This window comes from Triticum urartu, chromosome 6 (genome assembly GCF_003073215.2).
Source record: "Triticum urartu cultivar G1812 chromosome 6, Tu2.1, whole genome shotgun sequence".
Taxonomy (NCBI): domain Eukaryota; kingdom Viridiplantae; phylum Streptophyta; class Magnoliopsida; order Poales; family Poaceae; genus Triticum; species Triticum urartu.
In genome coordinates, this window is record NC_053027.1 from 195,299,494 (window position 1) to 195,325,560 (window position 26,067).

The 26,067-nt window shown below is 44.5% G+C and overlaps 1 protein-coding gene across 1 annotated transcript; it reads right to left on the reverse strand.

Moving 5' to 3' along the window:
- Positions 1 to 1,020: 1,020 nt before the first annotated feature.
- On the reverse strand, positions 1,021 to 2,643 carry LOC125515831 (E3 ubiquitin-protein ligase PUB23-like). Its single transcript, XM_048681330.1, has one exon. The coding sequence runs from the start codon at positions 2,623 to 2,625 to the stop codon at positions 1,327 to 1,329; it is 1,299 nt and encodes a 432-aa protein (XP_048537287.1). The 5' UTR covers positions 2,626 to 2,643; the 3' UTR covers positions 1,021 to 1,326.
- Positions 2,644 to 26,067: the final 23,424 nt, after the last annotated feature.

The following is a 26,067-nucleotide window of genomic DNA, read 5'->3' on the forward strand; positions in this document are numbered from 1 at the left end:
AACTATGAATCGTTTGCTAGACGGCAACTGCAGTTGCGCGTACATGGCAATCAGATAAACATACATGGGAACTGTGATTAACCACACGTGGCAACTAGGTAAACACACATGTCAACTATTATACATGTGGCAAGTAGTTAATCACACACGACAACTATGGTTTGTTTGCACGCGACAACTATCATAAATTAGACATGGCAACTATAGTTAACCAAAATAGAGAGAGTTGCCATACTTTTACAACCATATTTGTCACCCCGGATAACTACATCCGCCATTCAGGATGACAACTAAATCGTCATTCCGCAGGTACCTAGTGTAGCTGTGCCAGGACGTGTGAGCATATTTGCTTCGTGCCACACGCGCCGAGTGAGGATGAGTAGTACTTGTTGGATGTGTGGCACGAAGTAGCTGCGTCTACATGTGTGGGCAATTTTATTGTTCGTCCACACACAGCTCGTGTGGGCTGTCCCCCTGCTCATGCCACACATAGTATATAAGCGGATGCCTTTTATGCCACATGTGTGATGGATATCGATGTCTCATTTTTACTTTCATGCAACTAACATGTAGGGACATGACCGACGGTAGCATATGTTGAATACGATGATTTACCTTTCATATTACTTGGCACATTAGTTTTGCTTCGGTCAAACTTTGTGAAGTTTAATCAAATTTATTTTTAAAAATAGCATCTAAATACAAAATGAAATATAATATAAAATATATTCCATGACCGATTTGAGGATATCGATTTGATATCATGATGAGTGCTATTTTTTAAATATAAATTTGATCAAATTTTACAAAGTTTGATTTGAACACTACATCAATATGCCGACACGATGATTGAAAGCTGCGTAAGCGTAACCAAAACAAGATTTGATATGAAACGGATGTGGGGTAGTATGTGTGTTGTGTCTCAGTCAAGGAGCTCCAAGTCTGCTGACTCTTGCCCATTACAACACGTGGTGCATGCACGCATGCATGCATGGTTCATACTGTATTTATTCCACAGTGATGTACCCGTCGACTCCTGGTCCGCCTTATTTGAACTATTTGATGAACCATGGTAATGTGCGGTTAGCGTTTGTAAAGATCTCACAACTCCCGAGTCACGAGTCATGAAAATGACATCTCTTGCCCCCCACTGCCCCACATGTCAGTGATACCTCAAGTGTCAAATTCGGGATTTCAACTTCAGTTTATCTTACAAACCAGCAAGAATTGATCAAGGAACCAACAAATCCAATTAACCAACAGGATGTCGCAACGAGCATGTTCCAGTTCCACCATGCACCAATGCAAGTGTGACATGGCAGCTAACTAGAGGTACCTAGAGAGCAGGTAGGCGCTGACGCAGGGCGACCCGCACCACACGCCGGAGTGCATCCTCAGCACGGCCTTCGCCGTCTCCTTCACGTCTCGGTCGCAGTCCGCCTGCAGCACGCAGCAGAGCTTCCCTACTGCGCCCACGCGGGCCATCTCCCGCACCACCTCCGGCGACGCCGCCCTGCCGCAGACCGCCGCCAGCACCCGCACAGCGGACGTGTCGGTCGCCGCGGACACGCGCAGCGCGCGCTTTGCCACCAGTGCGATCCCCGCGGGGTGCGCCACCACAGCCGCCCGCCCCTCCGCGCATGAGCACAGCCGGGCCAGCAGCGCCATGACAAGTTCCGTGACGCGCCTGCTCTTGCCGGCGCTCGGCGACGAGGGCCAGGAGGACAGCTCCAGCTCGATGGCCTCGTGCGCCGCCCCGGCCTCGGCGATGAGGACGCGGTTCTTGCCGTCGCCGCTGGGGCACGCGTTGAGGAGGGCACGCAGCGCCGCGCGCGTCGCGCCAGGGGATACGGTACGGTCGCGCACTACCGCCGTGACGGCGCGGAAGAGCTCCGGACGCAGCCGCTCGAGCAGCACGACGTCAGCCGACTCGATCACGGAGTCTAGGAGCCGCACCGCGCTGTCTCTGGTCGTGTTCCCGCCGCCGCCGGAGTAGGTTCCATTCTCGAGCATCACCAGCACGTGCGTCAGCGCGTCGACGAGGTCGTGGTTGCCGGAAAGGAGAGGCCGGAGCTCGTCGGCGGAGACGTCGAGCGCGTCAAGGAGAGCCAGGCACGCTTGAACGGTGGGCATCACAGCGCGCGAGCTCGTCTTACCGCACGACGAGAACAGACGGAGCACGCGCCACTGAACGCCGGCGCGCACCATGCACCGCCGCGCCGTGATGCTCACAGCGGCAGACGCCGCCGCTTCGCAGAGAACATCGGCCGTTGGGCAAGAAGTCGGGGACATCACCTTCGCGACGAGCACAACGACCTCCGGATCATCGGGCTCCAACGTCGGCGCCACGTCAGGTGCCACCTTCGACGCGGGATGCCAGGAGAGTATGAGGCGGCGGAGGGTGTGGTTTGGGGTGAGGTCGGTGAGGGAGAGCTGCCGGCCGGTGACGGGGCAGGTGGCGTGGCCGTTGGCGAGCCACCGCTCGATGGCGCGTCGGTCGTAGGAGATGCCGGTGGGCGCCGTGACCGGGTCCTGCATGGGCTGCAGTGAGATGGGGCACACGAAGTGGTGCTGCGCTGTGCCGCCACCCGACGTCTCCATGTGTACGCAAGCAAGTGAATGCATTAGCTCACGTCCTCCGAACACAAGCAAGCTATATATACTCAACACAGGCAGTTTACCGACAAAATGGGAAACCAAAGTAGCTTGCCAAAAGAAATACTACTCCGTTCCGAATTATATGATGGTTTAGATATTTCAATATAAACTATATATAGGCTAAAATGAATGAACAAACATACTAATAGACATCTATATACATTCAAATTTTTAAAAATGTTAAAACATCTTATAATTTAAAACGGAGGGAGTATGTTTGTACTTCCTCCGTCCGGAAATACTTGTCTTCAAAATTGATAAAATTGATATATCTATAACTAAAATAAGTTTAGATACAACTATTTTAAGGACAAATATTTCCAAACGGAGGGAGTAATTGCCAGTGGAGAAAAAACTACTCCGACCTAAATAATTTAAAACGGAGGGAGCAGTTCTATAAGAATTTCGACATCCACCCTGATTTCTTTTACACTCATGGTCATTAATTGGCGTTGGACTGAGACATTTTCCCGTTTCTCCATACCATACTACCGCCTATGATCTGGAAACATAATCATGTTTCTAGCCATGATTAGGTGACAACGTTGCTATACATACGACAACTTTCATCCGACGATGTTCAACATCATCCACACGATGGCAGCAAAATGCAGCACGCCGTCGGATTCCAGGTCGTACGAACGTCGAAAGGAAAGTATCGTATGTGCAGTGATTTCCGTGAGATCATGGTTGAGCGAGGTCGCTTTTGTCAAATCCAGAAGTAAATACTGAAGCGACTTCGGAACAAACACCTTAAATGGCCAAGACCGTGATGTACGTTAGCTTTTTGACCAGTTGAGCACTGAGATATTGCTTTGACTGCACATTTGGTTTGACCCGAGGACATCCGTTTTCGCTCGCTTGTTTGACTAGCGGTGCTCGCGAACGGATGTACCTATGGTTTTTGTTCGCATTCGGCCTATATATTGCTTAAAGGGCATCTTCAATGCTTGTTTTTCGCATCCGTCAGTATACAGGGACCAATACACGGATATGGATGTTGAACGCTGTTATTCAATGTTGCTCACATGCATTTCAATACTTTTTGAACTAACCAGACGAAATACATACAAACACGACATATTTCATATAAACCAAACGAAATTCATTACATTTTCAATATTTATTTAACTAAAAATGATACCGGACTAAGATAAAATTAGTCCACGGCCGGTGCCTGTGGATATCCATTTCGACGACATGGATACCTTTGACTAGTCTACGGCCGGCCGCGGGGATCTCCATTGTCTTCCCCATGTCCGGCAACTGCGAGACGCAGAGGTATATGCTTCAGCGCATAGGCGGCTCGCTTCCGCACCACTCATTGGAGTGGAACTGTCGGCTAATGCTTCAGCCGAAGGGGAAGGGTGCCCTAAGCTGCACGGATCAGGGTTGGTTTTTGGGCAGGGGTCGACGGTGGCCTGCGACCAGACAAAACGCCGGCTGTGTATGCCGATGTCGCCTCGGTGGTGGCCTTCATGGGACCCAACCGACAGCGGCCTCCCGTGTTCTACTTCTTGATGATTGCGGCGGGCGTGGACGTGCTGGCTGCTGCCTCGTCGATGTCCATGTAGCCGGCTTCTTTCTCTACCGACAGGGCACGGTTACGCGCGCGTTGACGGGGATGGCGCGGTTGCAGGCACGGGAGACGCGGTATGACACGGCGTCGACCACGGCAGCCACGATGCATGTGCCGCCGTGCTCCCCTCCCCAAGTGTCGGCCTGGAGCAACTTGTCGTTCCTCGGCGAGTTGAACCACGCGCCGGCTTGGAGCTTTAGCGTCTGCGAGCTGGCCTGGAGCAACTTGCCGCTCGGTGAGCTGAACCATGCACCGCCTTGGAGCTTCAGTGATGGTGTCCTGGATATGGTGGCACTAACCTATCCGGCCCGTAGTCCTCGGATGGGCCGATGGGCCCTCATTCTCTTCGAGCCGTGACATTCTGGGCCGAACGAAAAAATGGCATGCTTATGACACTTCTATGACGATAGTTGTGACAAAACCCGGTATCATCATAGATGTGGTGGGCTCCTAATTCTATGACAAAAAATCATGACAGAAAATGGGCTCTTTGTCCTGGGCGGACCGGAGACGCAGTTGCATGACATTCTTTGGGCTATCCATGACGGAAAAAACTGTGGTAGAAGCGAGGGCGAGGAAAATATCAGGGAGTTCCCGGTTATGGTGGATGGTCGGGGGCCGAGCGATGCACGTTTCTCTCGTACACATACGCATACGGGTGCGAGGCATTGGGCTCTAACTAAACTCGAGCGAGTCGTTCGCCTACTGAACCCGAGCGATTACACTGCAGGCTATACGTTACTGAACCCGAGCGATCGATCGATCTGGCTGTTAACTGAACCCGATCGAGCGATTCCTTCGCTACTGCTGCTAACTGAACCCGATCGAACCTGCTGCCTCTTGATGAACAGTGAGCGTTGTGGGAGGTCGGATGAATAGTTCCCAGTGGGGGTTGGATGAACAGGGCCCCGTGGTAGTAGAGGTCGTTGCCGCTGGATGAACAGGACCCCGGTCGATCGAGCCGGTTGGGGTGGATGAACAGGATCCCGTGGAGGGCTGGATGAACAGGACCCCGTGGAGGACTGGTTGAACAGTAGTTGGTGGAGGGCTAGATGAACAGTAGCCCGTGGAGGGGTGGTTTAATGATACGTCTCCAACGTATCTATAATTTTTGATTGCTCCATGCTATATTATCTACTGTTTTGGATGTTTATGGGCTTTATTATACACTTTTATATTATTTTTGGGACTAACCTATTAACCCAGAGCCCAGTGCCAGCTTCTGTTTTTACCTTGTTTTAGGGTTTCAAAGAAAAGAAAAATCAAACGGATTCCAAATGACCTGAAACCTCACGGAACTTATTTTTGGATCAGAAGAAGCCCAGAAGACTTGGCGTGCACGTCAGGGGGTCTACGAGGAGGCCACGAGGCAGGGGGGCGAGCCCACCCCCTGGGAGCGCCCTCCACCCTCGTGGGCCCCTCGTGGCCCCCCTGACGTACTTCTTCCGCCTATATATCTCCATATACCCTAAAACTTCCGAGGAACACAATAGATCGGGAGTTCCGCCGCCAGAAGCCTCCGTAGCCACTGAAAACCAATCTAGACCCGTTCCGGCACCCCGCCGGAGGGGGAATCCTTCTCCGGTGGCCATCTTCATCATCCTGGTGCTCTCCATGACGAGGAGGGAGTAGTTCTCCCCCGGGGCTGAGGGTATGTACCAGTAGCTATGTGTTTAATCTCTCTCTCGTGTTCTTGAGATGATACGATCTTGATGTATCGCGAGCTTTGCTATTATATTTGGATCCTATGATGTTTCTTCCCCCCTCTACTCTCTTGTAATGAATTGAGTTTCCCCTTTAAAGTTATCTTATCGGATTGAGTCTTTAAAGATTTGAGAACACTTGATGTATGTCTTGCCGTGGATATCTGTGGTGACAATGGGATATCACGTGATTCACTTGATGTATGTTTTGGTGACCAACTTGCGGGTTCCGCCCATGAACCTATGCATAGGGGTTGGCACACGTTTTTGTCGTGATTCTCCGGTAGAAATTTTGGGGCACTCTTTGAGGTCATATGTGTTGGTTGAATAGATGAATCTGAGATTGTGTGATGCATATCGTATAATCATACCCACGGATACTTGAGGTGACATTGGAGTATCTAGGTGACATTAGGGTTTTGGTTGATTTGTGTCTTAAGGTGTTATTCTAGTACGAACTCTAGGGCTGTTTGTGACACTTATAGGAATAGCCCAACAGATTGATTGGAAAGAATAACTTTGAGGTGGTTTCGTACCCTACCATAATCTCTTTGTTCGTTCTCCGCTATTAGTGACTTTGGAGTGACTCTTTGTTGCATGTTGAGGGATAGTTATATGATCCAATTATGTTATTATTGTTGAGAGGACTTGCACTAGTGAAAGTATGAACCCTAGGCCTTGTTTCCTAGCATTGCAATACCGTTTACGCTCACTTTTATCATTAGTTACCTTTCTGTTTTTATAATTTCAGATTACAAATACCTTTATCTACTATCCATATACCACTTGTATCACCATCTCTTTGCCGAACTAGTGCACTTATACAATTTACCATTGTATTGGGTGTGTTGGGGACACAAGAGACTCTTTTTTATTTGGTTGGAGTGTTGCTTGAGAGAGACCATCTTCATCCTACGCCTCCTACGGATTGATAAACCTTAGGTCATCCACTTGAGGGAAATTTGCTACTGTCCTACAAACCTCTGCACTTGGAGGCCCAACAACGTCTACAAGAAGAAGATTGTGTAGTAGACATCAAGCTCTTTTCTGGCGCCGTTGCCGGGGAGGTTAGCGCTTGAAGGTAATTTTTAGATCTTGCAATCGATTCTTTTAGTTTCTTGTTTTGTCACTAGTTTAGTTTATAAAAGAAAACTACAAAAAAATGGAATTAAGTTTGCCTCATACGCTTCATCTTTTTAATATCTTTCATGAGTATGATGGAAAGGATAATTGTGCTCAGGTGCTAGAAGAAAAAATCTATAAAATGTTTGGCACTAAATATTTGAATGATGAGCATGATTGCAATGTTGTTAGTACGAATTCTTTGAATATCCATGATACTAATGATGATTGCACTAGTTATGATGAAATGTCTCCTATAAACATGTCAATTTTTGTGGAGTGCATTGGGTTTGTAAGTAGACACCAAAAAGGGAAGATAGATATTGCAAGAAGCATAAGTACTTAGAAACTAAATTGTTGTAAGAAATACTAGATGATTGTGCTGAAAATTTAAATTTTCTTGGCCGTACTTGTGGACTTTGCAATGAACAAGGTCACTTAGCTATGCGGTGCAAATTGTTCCATGATCTAATCGTGTCCAAAAATTGTGATGACTTGATTTCCCTTGCACATTATAATGAACTTAGTTTTCTTATGGGTTATGAAGAAATGAAATGTTTAACTAATCATCTTCCAGAAATTGCCCGTTACAAACTTCTTGGCTTTGATCTAGAGGAAATTTATATGTATTGTGCGGTGAATTGTATTGAAAATCCTTATATTGCCAACTACATAAAGAAAAGAAAAGAAATAGAAGATAAAGAGAATACTAATGAAAGGGAAGAGACTTCCCAATACCCTCCTATTATTTCTTATGATGAATCAGGTAACGAGGAGGAGCCTCTTATTCAACCAATCTCATTAATAAGGAGCTCCAAAAAGAGGATTGAACCCACACATGATGTGGTGAAGAAGAAGAAAAGAAAAAGGAATAGAGGTAAAAAGATATCTCTCCCAAATAATGCTGCTCCTATTACTATTGTGCCTCATGAAAATATAATTGTGGAAGATAATGATACTTCTTATGATCTTGAAAATCTTTTTGGCACTTGCTTGGAAGAATATTATAATTGCTATACTATTGGTGCTATCCATACTGTTAATGATGAGAGTGATTATGCTTATGATATGAAAAGGCCCAAGCTTGGGGATGCTATGTTTGATGAAGATGATGTTTTTGAGAATATATTTGCTGCAATTAATGTTTGTCCCAAGCTTGGGGATGCTACGTTTAATGAAGATAATATTTTTAGTCTCCCAAGTCTCCCAAGTTTTGATAGCATGCCTCCTACCTATGATGATTATTTTGATGATACTTATGCTATAAAAAGTAGTGATTATATTTATAAAACTTGTCATGATTATGATTACCCCTTCTCTAAACATTACTCTTTTAATGTGGAAACAATTTATAGTATTCGAGTTTCTTATGATACTCCCACTATTCCGAATGAGAAGAATTTTGCTTATGTGGAGAGTAATAAAATTTCTATGCTTATGCACCATGAAAAGAAAGCTTTAGGTGCTGGTTATATTGTTGAATTCATTCATGATGCTACTGAAAATTATTATGAGGGAGGAATATATGCTTGTAGGAATTGCAATAATATCAAGTTTCCTCTCTATGTGCTTAAAGTTTTGAAGTTATGCTTGTTTTACCTTCCTATGCAAGTTGATCCTTGTTCCCACAAGTTGTTTGCTCACAAAATCCCTATGCATAGGAATTGGGTTAGACTTAAATGAAGGAAATATGCCCTAGAGGCAATAATAAAGTTATTATTTATTTCCTTATATCATGATAAATGTTTATTATTCATGCTAGAATTGTATTAACCGGAAACATAATACATGTGTGAATACATAGACAAACAGAGTGTCACTAGTATGCCTCTACTAGACTAGCTCGTTAATCAAAGATGGTTATGTTTCCTAACCATGGACAAAGAGTTGTTATTTGATTAACGGGATCACATCATTAGGTGAATGATCTGATTGACATGACCCATTCCATTAGCTTAGCACCCGATCGTTTAGTATGTTGCTATTGCTTTCTTCATGACTTATACATGTTCCTATGACTATGAGATTATGCAACTCCCGTTTACCGGAGGAACACTTTGTGTGCAACCAAACGTCACAACGTAACTGGGTGATTATAAAGGTGCTCTACAGGTGTCTCCAAAGGTACATGTTGGGTTGGCGTATTTCGAGATTAGGATTTGTCACTCCGATTGTCGGAGAGGTATCTCTGGGCCCTCTCGGTAATGCACATCACATAAAGCCTTGCAAGCATTGCGACTAATGAGTTAGTTGCGGGATGATGGATTACGGAACGAGTAAAGAGACTTGCCGGTAACGAGATTGAACTAGGTATTGGATACCAACGATCGGATCTCGGGCAAGTAACACACCGATGACAAAGGGAACAACGTATGTTGTTATGCGGTCTGACCAATAAAAGATCTTCGTAGAATATGTAGGAGCCAATATGAGCATCCAGGTTCCGCTATTGGTTATTGACCGGAGACGTGTCTCGGTCATGTCTACATTGTTCTCGAACCCGTAGGGTCCGCACGCTTAAGGTTTCGATGACAGTTATATTATGAGTTTATGCATTTTGATGTACCGAAGTTTGTTCGGAGTCTCGGATGTGATCACGGACATGACGAGGAGTCTCGAATGGTCGAGACATAAAGATTGATATATTGGAAGCCTATATTTGGATATCGGAAGTGTTCCGGGTGAAATCGGGATTTTACCGGATTACCGGGAGGTTACCGGAACCCCCCGGGAGGTATATGGGCCTTAATGGGCCTTAGTGGAAGAGAGGAGAGGTGGCCAGGGCTGGGCCGCGCGCCCCTCCCCCCTAGTCCGAATAGGACAAGGAGAGAGGGGGCCGGCGCCCCCCTTCCTTCTCTCTCTCCTCTTTCCCACTTAACGAATCCTATTCCAACTAGGAAAGGGGGGGAATCCTACTCCCGGAGGGAGTAGGACTCCTCCTGGCGCGCCCTATGATGGCCGCCTCCCCTTTTGATCCTTTATATACGGAGGCAGAGGGCACCCCTTGAGACACAAGTTGATCCACGTGATCATATTCTTAGCCGTGTGCAGTGCCCCCTTCCACCATAGTCCTCGATAATATTATAGCGGTGCTTAGGCGAAGCCCTGCGACGGTAGTACATCAAGATCGTCACCACGCCGTCATGCTGACGGAACTCTTCCCCGACACTCTGCTGGATCGTAGTCCGGGGATCATCATCGAGCTGAACGTGTGCTAGAACTCGGAGGTGCCGTAGTTTCGGTGCTTGATCGGTCGGGCCGTGGAGACGTACGACTACATCAACCTAACGCTTCTGTTGTCGATCTACAAGGGTACGTAGATCACACTCTCCCCTCTCGTTGCTATGCATCACCATGATCTTGCGTGTGCGTAGGAATTTTTTTGAAATTACTACGAAACCCAACAGTGGTATCAGAGCCTAGGTTTTATATGTTGATGTTATATGCACGAGTAGAACACAAGTGAGTTGTGGGCGATATAAGTCATACTGCTTACCAGCATGTCATACTTTGGTTCGGCGGTATTGTTGGACGAAGCGGCCCGGACCGACATTACGCGTACGCTTACGCGAGACCGGTTCTCCCGACGTGCTTTGCACATAGGTGGCTTGCGGGTGACAGTTTCTCCAACTTTAGTTGAACCGAGTGTGGCTACGCCCGGTCCTTGTGAAGGTTAAAACAACACCAACTTGACAAACTATCGTTGTGGTTTTGATACGTAGGTAAGATTGGTTCTTGCTTAAGCCCGTAGCAGCCACGTAAAACTTGCAACAACAAAGTAGAGGACGTCTAACTTGTTTTTGCAGGGCATGTTGTGATGTGATATGGTCAGGACATGATGCTAAATTTTATTGTATGAGATTATCATGTTTTGTAACCGAGTTATCGGCAACTGGCAGGAGCCATATGGTTGTCGCTTTATTGTATGCAATGCAATCGCGCTGTAATGCTTTACTTTATCACTAAGCGGTAGCGATAGTCGTGGAAGCATAAGATTAGCGAGACGACAACGATGCTACGATGGAGATCAAGGTGTCGCGCCGGTGACGATGGTGATCATGACGGTGCTTCAGAGATGGAGATCACAAGCACAAGATGATGATGGCCATATCATATCACTTATATTGATTGCATGTGATGTTTATCTTTTATGCATCTTATCTTGCTTTGATTGACGGTAGCATTATAAGATGATCTCTCACTAATTATCAAGAAGTGTTCTCCCTGAGTATGCACCATTGCGAAAGTTCTTCATGCTGAGACACCACGTGATGATCGGGTGTGATAGGCTCTACGTTCAAATACAACGGGTGCAAAACAGTTGCACACGCGGAATACTCAGGTTATACTTGACGAGCCAAGCATATACAGATATGGCCTCAGAACACGGAGACCGAAAGGTCGAGCGTGAATCATATAGTAGATATGATCAACATAGTGATGTTCACCAATGAAACTACTCCATCTCACGTGATGATCGGACATGGTTTAGTTGATTTGGATCACGTAATCACTTAGAGGATTAGAGGGATGTCTATCTAAGTGGGAGTTCTTTAAGTAATATGATTAATTGAACCTAAATTTATCATGAACTTAGTACCTGATAGTATCTTGCTTGTTTATGTATGATTGTAGATAAATGGCCCGTGCTGTTGTTCCGTTAAATTTTAATGCGTTCCTTGAGAAAGCAAAGTTGAAAGATGATGGTAGCAATTACACGGACTGGGTCCGTAACTTGAGGATTATCCTCATTGCTGCACAGAAGAATTACGTCCTGGAAGCACCGCTGGGTGCCAGGCCTACTACTGGAGCAACACCAGATGTTATGAACGTTTGGCAGAGCAAAGCTGATGACTACTCGATAGTTCAATGTGCCATGCTTTACGGCTTAGAACCGAGACTTCAACGACGTTTTGAACGTCATGGGGCATATGAGATGTTCCAGGAGTTGAAGTTAATATTTCAAGCATATGCCCGGATTGAGAGATATGAAGTCTCCAATAAGTTCTATAGTTGCAAGATGGAGGAGAATAGTTCTGTCAGTGAGCATATACTCAAGATGTCTGGGTATTGTAATCACTTGATTCAACTGGGAGTTAATCTTCCGGATGATAGCGTCATTGACAGAATTCTCCAATCACTTCCACCAAGCTACAATAGCTTCGTGATGAACTATAATATGCAAGGGATGGATAAGACAATTCCCGAGCTCTTCGCAATGCTAAAGGCTACGGAGGTAGAAATCAAGAAGGAGCATCAAGTGTTGATGGTCAATAAGACCACTAGTTTCAAGAAAAAGGGCAAAGGGAAGAAGAAGGGGAACTTCAAGAAGAACAGCAAGCAAGTTGCTGCTCGAGAAAAGAAACCCAAGTCTGGACCTAAGCCTAAAACTGAGTGCTTCTACTGCAAGCAGACCCGTCACTGGAAGCGGAACTGCCCCAAGTATTTGGCGGATAAGAAGGATGGCAAGGTGAACAAAGGTATATGTGATATACATGTTATTGATGTGTACCTTACTGATGCTCGCAGTAGCACCTGGGTATTTGATACTGGTTCTGTTGCTAATATTTGCAACTCGAAACAGGGACTATGGATTAAGCGAAGATTGGCTAAGGACGAGGTGACGATGCCCGTGGGAAACGGTTCCAAAGTCGATGTGATCGCGGTCGGCACGCTACCTCTACATCTACCTTCGGGATTAATATTAGACCTAAATAATTGTTATTTGGTGCCAGCGTTAAGCATAAACATTATATCTGGATCTTGTTTGATGCGAGACGGTTATTCATTTAAATCAGAGAATAATGGTTGTTCTATTTATATGAGTAATATCTTTTATGGTCATGCACCCTTGAAGAATGGTCTATTCTTATTGAATCTCGATAGTAGTGACACACATATTCATAATGTTGAAACCAAAAAGATGCAGAGTTGATAATGATGGTGCAACTTATTTGTGGCACTGCCGTTTTAGGTCATATCGGTATAAAGCGCATGAAGAAACTCCATGCTGATGGACTTTTGGAACCACTTGAATATGAATCACTTGGTACTTGCGAACCGTGCCTCATGGGCAAGATGACTAAAATGCCGTTCTCCGGAACTATGGAGAGAGCAACAGATTTGTTGGAAATCATACATACAGATGTATGTGGTCCGATGAATATTGAGGCTCGTGGCAGATATCGTTATTTTCTCACCTTCACAGATGACTTAAGCAGATATGGGTATATCTACTTAATGAAACACAAGTCTGAAACGTTTGAAAAGTTCAAAGAATTTCAGAGTGAAGTGGAAAATCATCATAACAAGAAAATAAAATTCCTACGATCTGATCGTGGAGGAGAATATTTGAGTTACGAGTTTGGTGTACATTTGAAACAATGTGGAATAGTTTCGCAACTCACGCCACCCGGAACACCACAGCGTAATGGTGTGTCCAAACGTCGTAATCGTACTTTACTAGATATGGTACGATCTATGATGTGTCTTACTGATTTACCGCTATCGTTTTGGGGATATGCTTTAGAGACGGCCGCATTCACGTTAAATAGGGCACCATCAAAATCCGTTGAGACGACGCCTTATGAACTGTGGTTTGGCAAGAAACCAAAGTTGTCATTTCTGAAAGTTTGGGGCTGCGATGCTTATGTGAAAAAGCTTCAACCTGATAAGCTCAAACCCAAATCGGAGAAATGTTTCTTCATAGGATATCCAAAGGAAACTATTGGATACACCTTCCATCACAGATCCGAAGGCAAGACTTTTGTTGCTAAATTCGGAAACTTTCTGGAGGAGTTTCTCTCGAAAGATATGAGTGGGAGGAAAGTAGAAATTGACGAGGTAACTGTACCTGCTCCCTTATTGGAAGGTAGTACATCACAGAAACCTGTTTCTGCGACACCTACACCAATTAGTGAGGAAGCTAATGATAATGATCATGAAACTTCAGAACAAGACACTACTGAACCTCGTAGATCAACCAGAGTAAGATCCGCGCCAGAGTGGTACGGTAATCCTGTTCTGGAAGTCATGCTACTAGATCATGATGAACCTACGAACTATGAAGAAGCGATGGTGAGCCCAAATTCCGCAAAATGGCTTGAAGCCATGAAATCTGAGATGGGATCCATGTATGAGAACAAAGTATGGACTTTGGTTGACTTGCCCGATGATCGGCAAGCAATTGAGAATAAATGGATCTTCAAGAAGAAGACTGACGCTGACGGTAATATTACTGTCTACAAAGCTCGACTTGTCGCAAAAGGTTTTCGACAAGTTCAAGGGGTTAACTACGATGAGACCTTCTCACCCGTAGCGATGCTTAAGTCTGTCCGAATCATGTTAGCAATTGCCGCATTTTATGATTATGAAATTTGGCAGATGGATGTCAAAACTTCATTCCTGAATGGATTTCTGGAAGAAGAGTTGTATATTATGCAACCGGAAGGTTTTGTCGATCCAAAGGGAGCTAACAAAGTGTGCAAGCTCCAGCGATCCATTTATGGACTGGTGCAAGCCTCTCGGAGTTGGAATAAACGCTTTGATAGTGTGATCAAAGCATTTGGTTTTATAGAGACTTTTGGAGAAGCCTGTATTTACAAGAAAGTGAGTGGGAGCTCTGTAGCATTTCTGATATTATATGTGGATGACATATTACTGATTGGAAATGACATAGAATTTCTGGATAGCATAAAGGGATAGTTGAATAAGAGTTTTTCAATGAAAGACCTCGGTGAAGCTGCTTACATATTAGGCATAAAGATCTATAGAGATAGATCAAGACGCTTAATTGGACTTTCACAAAGCACATACCTTGACAAGATTTTGAAGAAGTTCAAAATGGATCAAGCAAAGTAAGGGTTCTTGCCTGTGTTACAAGGTGTGAAGTTGAGTCAGACTCAATGCCCGACCACTGCAGAAGATAGAGAGAAAATGAAAGATGTTCCCTATGCTTCAGCCATAGGCTCTATCATGTATGCAATGCTGTGTACCAGACCTGATGTGTGCCTTGCTATAAGTCTAGCAGGGAGGTACCAAAGTAATCCAGGAGTGGATCACTGGACAGCGGTCAAGAACATCCTGAAGTACCTGAAAAGGACTAAGGATATGTTTCTCGTATATGGAGGTGACAAAGAGCTCATCGTAAACGGTTACGTTGATGCAAGCTTTGACACTGATCCGGACGATTCTAAATCGCAAACCGGATACGTGTTTACATTAAACGGTGGAGCTGTCAGTTGGTGCAGTTCTAAAAAGAGCGTCGTGGCGGGATCTACGTGTGAAGCGGAATACATAGCTGCTTCGGAATCAGCGAATGAAGGAGTCTGGATGAAGGAGTTCATATCCGATCTAGGTGTTATACCTAGTGCATCGGGTCCAATGAAAATCTTTTGTGACAATACTGGTGCAATTGCCTTGGCGAAGGAATCCAGATTTCACAAGAGAACCAAGCACATCAAAAGACGCTTCAATTCCATCCAGGATCTAGTCCAGGTGGGAGACATAGAGATTTGCAAGATACGATCTGAATGTTGCAGACCATTGACTAAGCCTCTTCCACGAGCAAAACATGATCAACACCAAGGCTCCATGGGTGTTAGAATCATTACTGTGTAATCTAGATTATTGACTCTAGTGCAAGTGGGAGACTGAAGGAAATATGCCCTAGAGGCAATAATAAAGTTATTATTTATTTCCTTATATCATGATAAATGTTTATTATTCATGCTAGAATTGTATTAACCAGAAACATAATACATGTGTGAATACATAGACAAACAGAGTGTCACTAGTATGCCTCTACTAGACTAGCTCGTTAATCAAAGATGGTTATGTTTCCTAACCATGGACAAAGAGTTGTTATTTGATTAACGAGATCACATCATTAGGTGAATGATCTGATTGACATGACCCATTCCATTAGCTTATCACCCGATCGTTTAGTATGTTGCTATTGCTTTCTTCATGACTTATACATGTTCCTATGACTATGAGATTATGCAACTCCCGCTTACCGGAGGAACACTTTGTCTGCAACCAAACGTCACAACATAACTGGGTGATTATAAAGGTGCTCTACAGGTGTCTCCAAAGGTACATGTTGGGTTGGCGTATTTCGAGATTAGGATTTGTCACTTCGATTGTCGGAGAGGTATCTCTGGGCCCTCTCGGTAATGCACATCACATAAAGCCTTGCAAGCATTGCGACTAATGAGTTAGTTGCGGGATGATGGATTACGGAACGAGTAAAGAGACTTGCCGGTAACGAGATTGAACTAGGTTTTGGATACCGACGATCGAATCTCGGGCAAGTAACACACCGATGACAAAGGGAACAACGTATGTTGTTATGCGGTCTGACCGATAAAAGATCTTCGTAGAATATGTAGGAGCCAATATGAGCATCCAGGTTCCGCTATTGGTTATTGACCGGAGACGTGTCTCGGTCATGTCTACATTGTTCTCGAACCCGTAGGGTCCGCACGCTTAAGGTTTCGATGACAGTTATATTATGAGTTTATGCATTTTGATGTACTGAAGTTTGTTCGGAGTCCCAGATGTGATCACGGACATGAAGAGGAGTCTCGAAATGGTCGAGACATAAAGATTGATATATTGGAAGCCTATATTTGGATATCGGAAGTGTTCCGGGTGAAATCGGGATTTTACCGGATTACCGGGAGGTTACCGGAACCCCCCGGGAGGTATATGGGCCTTAATGGGCCTTAGTGTAAGAGAGGAGAGGTGGCCAGGGCTGGGCCGCGCGCCCCTCCCCCCTAGTCCGAATAGGACAAGGAGAGAGGGGGCCGACGCCCCCCTTCCTTCTCTCTCTCCTCTTTCCCACTTAACGAATCCTATTCCAACTTGGAAAGGGGGGAATCCTACTCTCGGAGGGAGTAGGACTCCTCCTGGCGCGCCCTATGATGGCCGCCCCCCCTTTTGATCCTTTATATACGGAGGCAGAGGGCACCCCTTGAGACACAAGTTGATCCACGTGATCATATTCTTAGCCGTGTGCGGTGCCCCCTTCCACCATAGTCCTCGATAATATTATAGCGGTGCTTAGGCAAAGCCCTGCGACGGTAGTACATCAAGATCGTCACCACGCCGTCGTGCTGACGGAACTCTTCCCCGACACTCTGCTGGATCGGAGTCCGGGGATCGTCATCGAGCTGAACGTGTGCTAGAACTCGGAGGTGCCGTAGTTTCGGTGCTTGATCGGTCGGGCCGTGGAGACGTACGACTACATCAACCTAACGCTTCCGTTGTCGATCTACAAGGGTACGTAGATCACACTCTCCCCTCTCATTGCTATGCATCACCATGATCTTGCGTGTGCGTAGGAATTTTTTTGAAATTACTACGAAACCCAACATTAAATGTGCTAGTCATATTCTTCATGATGCTCTCTTTATGTTTCAATTCTTATCTTTTACGTGAGCATCATTGAAATCATCATGCCTAGCTAGGGGCGTTAAACGATAGCGCTTGTTGGGAGGCAACCTGTAACGCCCCCGATGCGGCTATATCTCCCACGCCTCGAGGCACGACTTAGAGGCATAACCGCATTGAAAGCAATGTCGCAAGTTAGGCAATCTTTACAACATCCCATGTAATATATATATATATATATAATAAAAGGGGAGATACATAGTTGGCTTACACTCGCCATGTCAATCAGAGTACATAAATAGCATTACATCAATCAAACACTCATGGCTCGACTACGGCGCCAAAATAAAAGATCAACCCAACATGCGACACGGTCCCGATCGTCCCAACTGGGCACCACTACTGATCATCAGGGAAAGACACATAGTAACGGCGTGAGTCCTCATCAAACTCCCACTTGAGCTCAAGTGCGTCATCTGGAACGGAATCATCGGGCCCTGCATCTGGTTTGGAAGTAATCTGTGAGCCACAGGGACTCAGCAATCTCACACCCTCGCGATCAAGACTATTTAAGCTTATAGGTAAGGCAAGGTAAATATGTGGAGCTGCAGCAAGCGACTAGCATATATGGTGGCTAACCTGTTCACAAAAGAGAGCGAGAAGAGAAGGCAAAGCGCGAACGAATAACTAGAGAACAACCTGCGGCAAGCATTACTCCAACACCGTGTTCACTTCCCGGACTCCGCCAAGAAGAGACCATCACGGTAACTCACACCGTGATTCATTTTAATTAAGTTAAGGTTCAAGTTATCTACAACCGGACATTAACAAATTCCCATCTGCCCATAACCGTGGGCACGGCTTTCGAAAGTTCAAATCCCTGCAGGGGAGTCCCAACTTAGCCCATGACAAGCTCTCATGGTCAACGAAGGAATAGACCTTCTCCCGAGACATTCCGATCAGACTCGGTATCCTGGTTCTACAAGACACTTCGACAAGTTAAAACAAATCCAGCAACACCACCCGAATGTGCCGACAAATCCCGATAGGAGCTGCACATATCTTGTTCTCAGGGCACACTCAGATGAGTGCTCCATACAACTAAAACCAAACCTCGAGTTTCCCCGAGGGGGCGCTGCACAGGACTCTAGTTTGGACCAACACTCAGAGGAGCACTGGCCCGGGGGGGTTTAAATAAGATGACCCTCGGGCTCCGGAAACCCAAGGGAAAAAGAGGCTAGGTGGCAAATGGTAAAACCAAGGTTGGGCATTGTTGGAAAAGCTTTAATCAAGGCGAACTATCAAGGGGTTCCCATTATCACCCAACCGCGTAAGGAACGCAAAATCCGGGAACATAACACTGATATGACGGAAACTAGGGCGGCAAGAGTGGAACAAAACACTAGGCGAGAGGACGAGCCTTCCACCCTTTACCAAGTATATAGATTCCTTAAGATAACAAGATAATATAATGATATCCCAACAAGTAAATAATGTTCCAACAAGGAACGGTCTCCAATCTTCACCTGCAACTGCAACGCTATAAGAGGGGCTGAGCAGAGCGGTAACATAGCCAATCAACGGTTTGCTAGGACATGGTGGGTTAGAGGCTTGACATGGCAATTTGGGAGGCATGATAAGCAAGTGGTAGGCATCGTAGCATAGGCATAGCAAAAGAGCGAGCATCTAGCAAAGCAAAGATAGTAGTGATTTCGAGGGTATGATCATCTTGCCTGCAAAGTTGTCAGAGTTGACTGGATCCTTGAAAGCAAACTCAACGGGCTCCTCGTTTCTCGGCTCTACCCAAACAAGACAAAAAAGCAACAAGGACACAATCGACCACGTGCAAACTCAAACAACATGATGCAAACATGGTATGCTATGCGGGATGCGACATGTGATGCATATGCAAGATTTGACAAGGGATGAATGAACCTGGCCTCAACTTGGAAATCCAAGTGTGCCACTAGAAAGGTGAGATGAAATCACTTGAAAACGATATAAAGAACTCCGGAATCGGAGTCACGGTTTGGAAATGGCAAGCAATTCAAATATGGCACTGGTCTGCGATATACAGCAAGTAGCCATCTAAATGCAACAAGATGAACATGCTACGGCACTCAAACATGGCAACAAAATACATGGCAGGGATCCATTCATGAAGCTTAACAAAAGATGAACACTAAGCTACGGCCAAATCATCCATTAACAGGTTCAAACAAGCATGGCAAAAATGCATTTGGTAAACAGATTTCAGACTTAGTGAAATTAACACTTGCCTGGAATTTCAGATCAGGTAGCACACTTTGGAGCATGAAAAATATATGCTACAGGACCTGAACATGGCAAAGTAAAGCATGGAATGGAGCTACTCAAAGATCTTAACAAAAGTCCCTTAGTGACCTTGAGTCAAAAGGGACCAGAAAATACAATTGCAAGCATGTGAACATGGCAAAAACATAATCAGTTCTCAGACTTAGTGAAAAACTGGAGCATGCAAAATCAGATATCAAGTAGGCATGTTTACGAGCTCGATGCACTCACTACAGAGCAAGTCATGACAATCTAAGAATACACCCATCAAGAATACACATTATACAAGCTAGACATGGCAAGAACAATAGCATAGCATGCACGGATCAACTACAATATCCTCGGCAAAATCGCTAACAAGTAGACAATCTGCTCAGATTCATGAAATGACAAAAGTAGAGCTCGATTGACTCAAGCTAGGATGCTCCATAATTGCAAACAAAGACATGTATGGATAGAGCACTACAAGATTAACAAAACATCCTTACTAATCATCCTCAAAAGAGGCACGGATCACTAGGAAACAACATGAACATATGGCATATTAAGATAAACAGATCAAGAACTTAGTGGAATTGCTAAGTCCCTGAAATTAGCATTAGCGAATGCACCACTTTGCAAGCTTGTTCTAGTCACCACACACATCACAAAATTACATGGATTGCACCTCTGGATAGATGGCAAAACATATAACAAAACTCATGTAGAGCTCAGGGGCATATCATGCACACAATAATCATGGCAAAAATGACAAATATCTAAATGGAGCAGCAGATCTGACAATTATCTCAAATAGCACTCTTCCAACAGAATTTCGGGCATCAAGATGAACTCAAATGAAAATTATGCAATGAGATGAAATGATGTGCTCTCTGAGGCGAATATTTTGATATGCTATATGCCCAAAACGAAGCTACAGATGCGGAGATGTAGCAGGTCAAAGTATGCAAAATAATATGGGAACTTAGTGAAAAAAGGTCAAACCCTAGGGTTTTTCAGATCTGGATCGGATCTCGCCGGAGCACGCCAAATGAGGTTCGCCGGAGGGGACTTGGAGGACGCCAGAGCTCGAAGGAGGCACGCCGGCCGGACTTGCCAGTCTTGGGGGCGGCGCTCGGCGGCCGGGTGGCGGCGAGCTTGGCGGCGGAGCCCTGCCGGAGCGCGGCGCCGAGCCTCGCCGGGGTACGGGCGGTGCGGCGGAGGAGCGGCCGGCGAGGTGGCCGGCCTCGGGGAAGGGGCGGCGCGCCGCAAGGTGGAGGCGGCGGGGCGAAGTGGGCCTCGGGGGCCCCGAGCGGGCCTGGCGGGCCCGCGGCGCGGGAGGCGGCGATGTGGTCACGGGGGCGCCACATGGCAACTGCTCGTTGGACGGCAGCGGCGGGCGGACGCGTCCGGCGCCGTCCGGATGTGTCCGGTGGCGGCGGAGACGAATGGATCTAGGGTTAGGGGAGAGTGGAACCGCGAATTTCGGAGGGTGGTCTTTATATAGAGGTAGAGGGAGCTAGGAGTGTCCAAATGAGGTGCGGTTTTCGGCCACGCGATCGTGATCGAACGCTCTAGATGATGGAGAGGGTTTTGGTGGGTTTTTGGGCCAAAATGGAGGGGTGTTGGGCTGCAACACACACGAGGCCTTTTTGGTCCCTCGGTTAACCGTTGGAGCATCAAACGAAGTCCAAATGGTACGAAACTTGACAGGCGGTCTATCGGTGGTAAACCAAGGCTGCTTGGCAAGCCTCGGTAAAATCCGGAAATGTTTAATCCCCACACATGAAAGAAAGGTAGAAATGACCACCGGAGGAGAACGGAGCGCCGGAATGCAAAACAGACAACAGGGAAAATGCTCGGATGCATGAGACGAACACGTATGCAAATGCAATGCACATGATGACATGATATGAGATGCATGACAATGATAACAACACACGGAGACAAAAACTCAAACCCGAGAAAATAAAATAACTTAACGCCGGAAACGGTAAGAGTTGGATTACATATTGGGTAAATCATATCCGGGGTGTTACACAACCCAACTTTATTTTTGTTCCTTGCTTCTTGTTCCTTTTTAGTAATAAATAATTCATCTAGCCTCTGTTTAGATGTGGTTTTATGCTTTTAATTAGTTTTTGTGCCAAGTAGAACCTTTGGGAAGATTTGGGGGAAGTCTTTGTGATCATGCTGTAAAAAACAGAAACTTTAGCGCTCACGAGAATTGCTGCCATTTTTATTTGGAGAGTGATATTTAGTTAATTATTTTTTCAGATGATTAATAGATAAATTCCTCAGGTCCATAAATTTATTTGAGAATTTTATGAGTTCCAGAAGTATACGTTTGATCCAGATTAATACAGACAATTATGTTTTTGACAGATTCTGTTTTTCATGTGTTGTTTACTTATTTTGATGAATCTATGGCTAGTAAAATAGTTTATAAACCATAGAGAAGTTGGAAGACAGTAGGTTTAACACCAATATAAATAAAGAATGAGTTAATTACAGTACCTTGAAGTGGTGATTTATTTTCTTATACTAACGGAGCTTACGAGTTTTCTGTTAAGTTTTGTGTTGTGAAGTTTTCAAGTTTTGGGTAAGGATTCGATGGAATATGAAATAAGGAGTGGCAAGATCCTAAGCTTGAGGATTCCCCAGGAACCCCAAGTTAATATTCAAATATAGCCAAGAGCCTAAGCTTGGGGATGCCCCGGAAGGCATCCCCTCTTTCGTCTTCTTTCATCGGTAACTTTACTTGGAGCTATATTTTTATTCACCACATGATATGTGTTTTGCTTGTAGCGTCAATTTATTTTGTTAGGATTTGCTTTTTGTTATCTAGAACAATGTTTTGCATCTTGTATTTCAATAAAAGTGGCATTGATAGCCTTTACTATGCCTATTTTAGAAGTCCACGTGTTGCTGTTTGAAAACAGAAAGTTTAACGCTGTTGCAATAATTCCCTAGAAAAGTAAGAATGTGATAAAATGTTGAAACCTTTTGAATATTAAGCTCTGATAAATTTACTACAGTGGGAATTTTCTTTCATAATTTTTGGAGCTAGGGAAGTATGGATGTTGCTGCTTTCTTTACAGACTGTCCCGTTTAAGCAGATTGCTGTTATGTTTCCATTGTTTGCATATGTTTGCTTCTTTAATGATTCTATTTGAGGATAGGACTATTAAATATGCGGAGGCATTTAGTATGCAATGTTTAATAATAATTTTAGTGATTTGCTACAATAGAGTATGATAAGGTTTTTGCAATGATTTATACTAACTTATCTCACGAGTCCTTGTTGAGTTTTGTGTGGATGAAGCTTTTGAGATTTAGGGAGACCGTGATATGAGAGGAATTAAGGAGACACAAAAGCTCAAGCTTGGGGATGCCCAAGGCACCCCAAGATAATATTTCAAGAAGTGTCAAGCGTCTAAGCTTGGGGATGCCCCGGTTGGCATCCCACCTTTCTTCTTCAACAACTATCAGTTAGTATCGGTTGATTCTAAGTTTTTGCTTCTCCACATGATGTTTGCTATTCTTAGACGTCATTTTATTTAGTTTTTCTTGATGTTTGAATAAAGTATCAAGATCTGAAATTCTTAAATGTTAGAGAGTCTTCACATAGTTGCATAATTATTCGACTACTCATTGATCTTCACTTATATCTTTCAGAGTAGTTTGTCATTTGCTCTAGTGCTTCACTTATATCTTTTAGAGCATGATGGTAGTTTTATTTTGAATAAATAGATGAAATCTCATGCTTCACTTAGATTATTTTGAGAGTCTTAAATAGCATGGTAATTTTCTTAAAATCCTAATATGCTAGGTATTCAAGATTAGTAAAATTTTCTTATGAGTGTTTTGAATACTAAGAGAAGTTTGATGCTTGATGATTGTTTTGAGATATGGAGGTAATAATATCAAAGTTGTGCTAGTTGAGTAGTTGTGAATTTGAGAAATGCTTGTGTTGAAGTTTGCATGTCCCGTAGCATGCATGTATGGTAAGCGTTATGTAACAAATTTGAAACATGAGGTGTTATTTGATTATCTTCCTTATGAGTGGCGGTCGGGGACGAGCGATGGTCTTTTCCTACCAATCTATCCCCCTAGGAGCATGCACGTAGTACCGAGGTTTTTGATGACTTGTAGATTTTTGCAATAAGTATGTGAGTTCTTTATGACTAATGTTGAGTCCATGGATTATATGCACTCTCACCCTTCCATCCTTGGTAGCCTCTTCGGTACCGTGCATTGCCCTTTCTCACATTGAGAGTTGGTGCAAACTTCGCCAGTGCGTCCAAACCCCGTGATATGATACGCTCTGTCACACATAAACCTCCGTATATCTTCCTCAAAACAGCCACCATACCTACCTATTATGGCATTTCCATAGCCATTCCGAGATATATTTCCATGCAACTTTCCATCATTCCGTTCATCATGACACATTCATCATTGTCATATTCCTTAGCATGGTCATGTAGTTGACATAGTATTTGTGGCAAAGCCACCATTCATAATTCTTTCATACATGTCACTCTTGGTCCATTTCATATCCTGGTACACCGCCGGAGGCATTCATATAGAATCATACTTTGTTCTAGTGTCGATTTGTAATCATTGAGTTGTAAATAAATAGAACTGTGATGATCATCATTTTCTAGAGCATTGTCCCAAGCGAGGAATAAAAAAAGAAAGGCCATAAAAAAGAGAAGGCCCCAAAAAAAGAAAAGAAAAAGGCCATAAAAAAGAGAAGGCCCAAAAAATGAAAATGAGAGAAAAAGAGAGAAGGGACAATGCTACCATCCTTTGCCACACTTGTGCTTCAAAATAGCACCATGATCTTCATGATAGAGAGTCTCTTGTTTTGTCACTTTCATATACTACTGGGAAATTTTCATTATAGAACTTGGCTTGTATATTCCAACAATGGGCCTCCTCAAGTGCCCTAGGTCTTTGTGAGCAAGCAAGTTGGATGCACACCCACTTAGTTTCTTTTGTTGAGCTTTCATACATTTATAGCTCTAGTGCATCCGTTGCATGGCAATCCCTACTCCTTACATTAACATCGATCGATGGGCATCTCCATAGCTCATTGATTAGCCTCGTTGATGTGAGACTTTCTCCTTTTTGTCTTCTCCACATAACCCCCTCATTATATTCTATTCCACCTATAGTGCTATGTCCATGGCTCGCGCTCATATATTGCGTGAAGGTTTATGAGTTTGAGATTACTAAAGTATGAAACAATTGCTTGGCTTGTCATCGGGGTTGTGCATGATGAGAGCATTCTTGTGTGACGAAAATGGAGCATGACTAAACTATATGATTTTGTAGGGATGAACTTCCTTTGGCCATGTTATTTTGAGAAGACATAATTGCTTAGTTAGTATGCTTGAAGTATTATTATTTTTATGTCAATATGAACTTTTATCTTAAATATTTTGGATCTAAATATTCATGCCACAATTAAGAAGAATTACATTGAAATTATGCCAAGTAGCACTCGCATCAAAAATTCTGTTTTTATCATTTACCTACTCGAGGACGAGAAGGAATTAAGCTTGGGGATGCTGATACGTCTCCAACGTATCTATAATTTTTGATTGCTCCACGCTATATTATCTACTGTTTTGGATGTTTATGGGCTTTATTATACACTTTTATATTATTTTTGGGACTAACCTATTAACCCAGAGCCCAGGGCCAGTTTCTGTTTTTACCTTGTTTTAGGGTTTCGAAGAAAAGGAAAATCAAACGGGGTCCAAATGACCTGAAACCTCAGGGAACTTATTTTTGGATCATAAGAAGCCCAGAAGACTTGGAGTGCACGTCAGGGGATCTACGCGGAGGCCACGAGGCAGGGGGGCGCGCCCACCCCCTGGGCGCGCCCTCCACCCTCATGGGCCCCTCGTGGCCCCCCTGACGTACTTCTTCCGCCTATATATCTCCATATACCCTTCCGAGGAACACAATAGATCGGGAGTTCCACCGCCAAAAGCCTCCGTAGCCACCGAAAACCAATCTAGACCCGTTCCGACACCCTGCTGGAGGGGGAATCCTTCTCCGGTGGGCATCTTCATCATCCCGGTGCTCTCCATGATGAGGAGGGAGTAGTTCTCCCTCGGGGCTGAGGGTATGTACCAGTAGCTATGTGTTTGGTCTCTCTCTCTCTCTCTCTCTCTCTCTCTCTCTCTCTCGTGTTTTTGAGATGATACGATCTTGATGTATCGTGATCTTTGCTATTATATTTGGATCCTATGATGTTTCTTCCCCCCTCTACTCTCTTGTAATGAATTGAGTTTCCCCTTT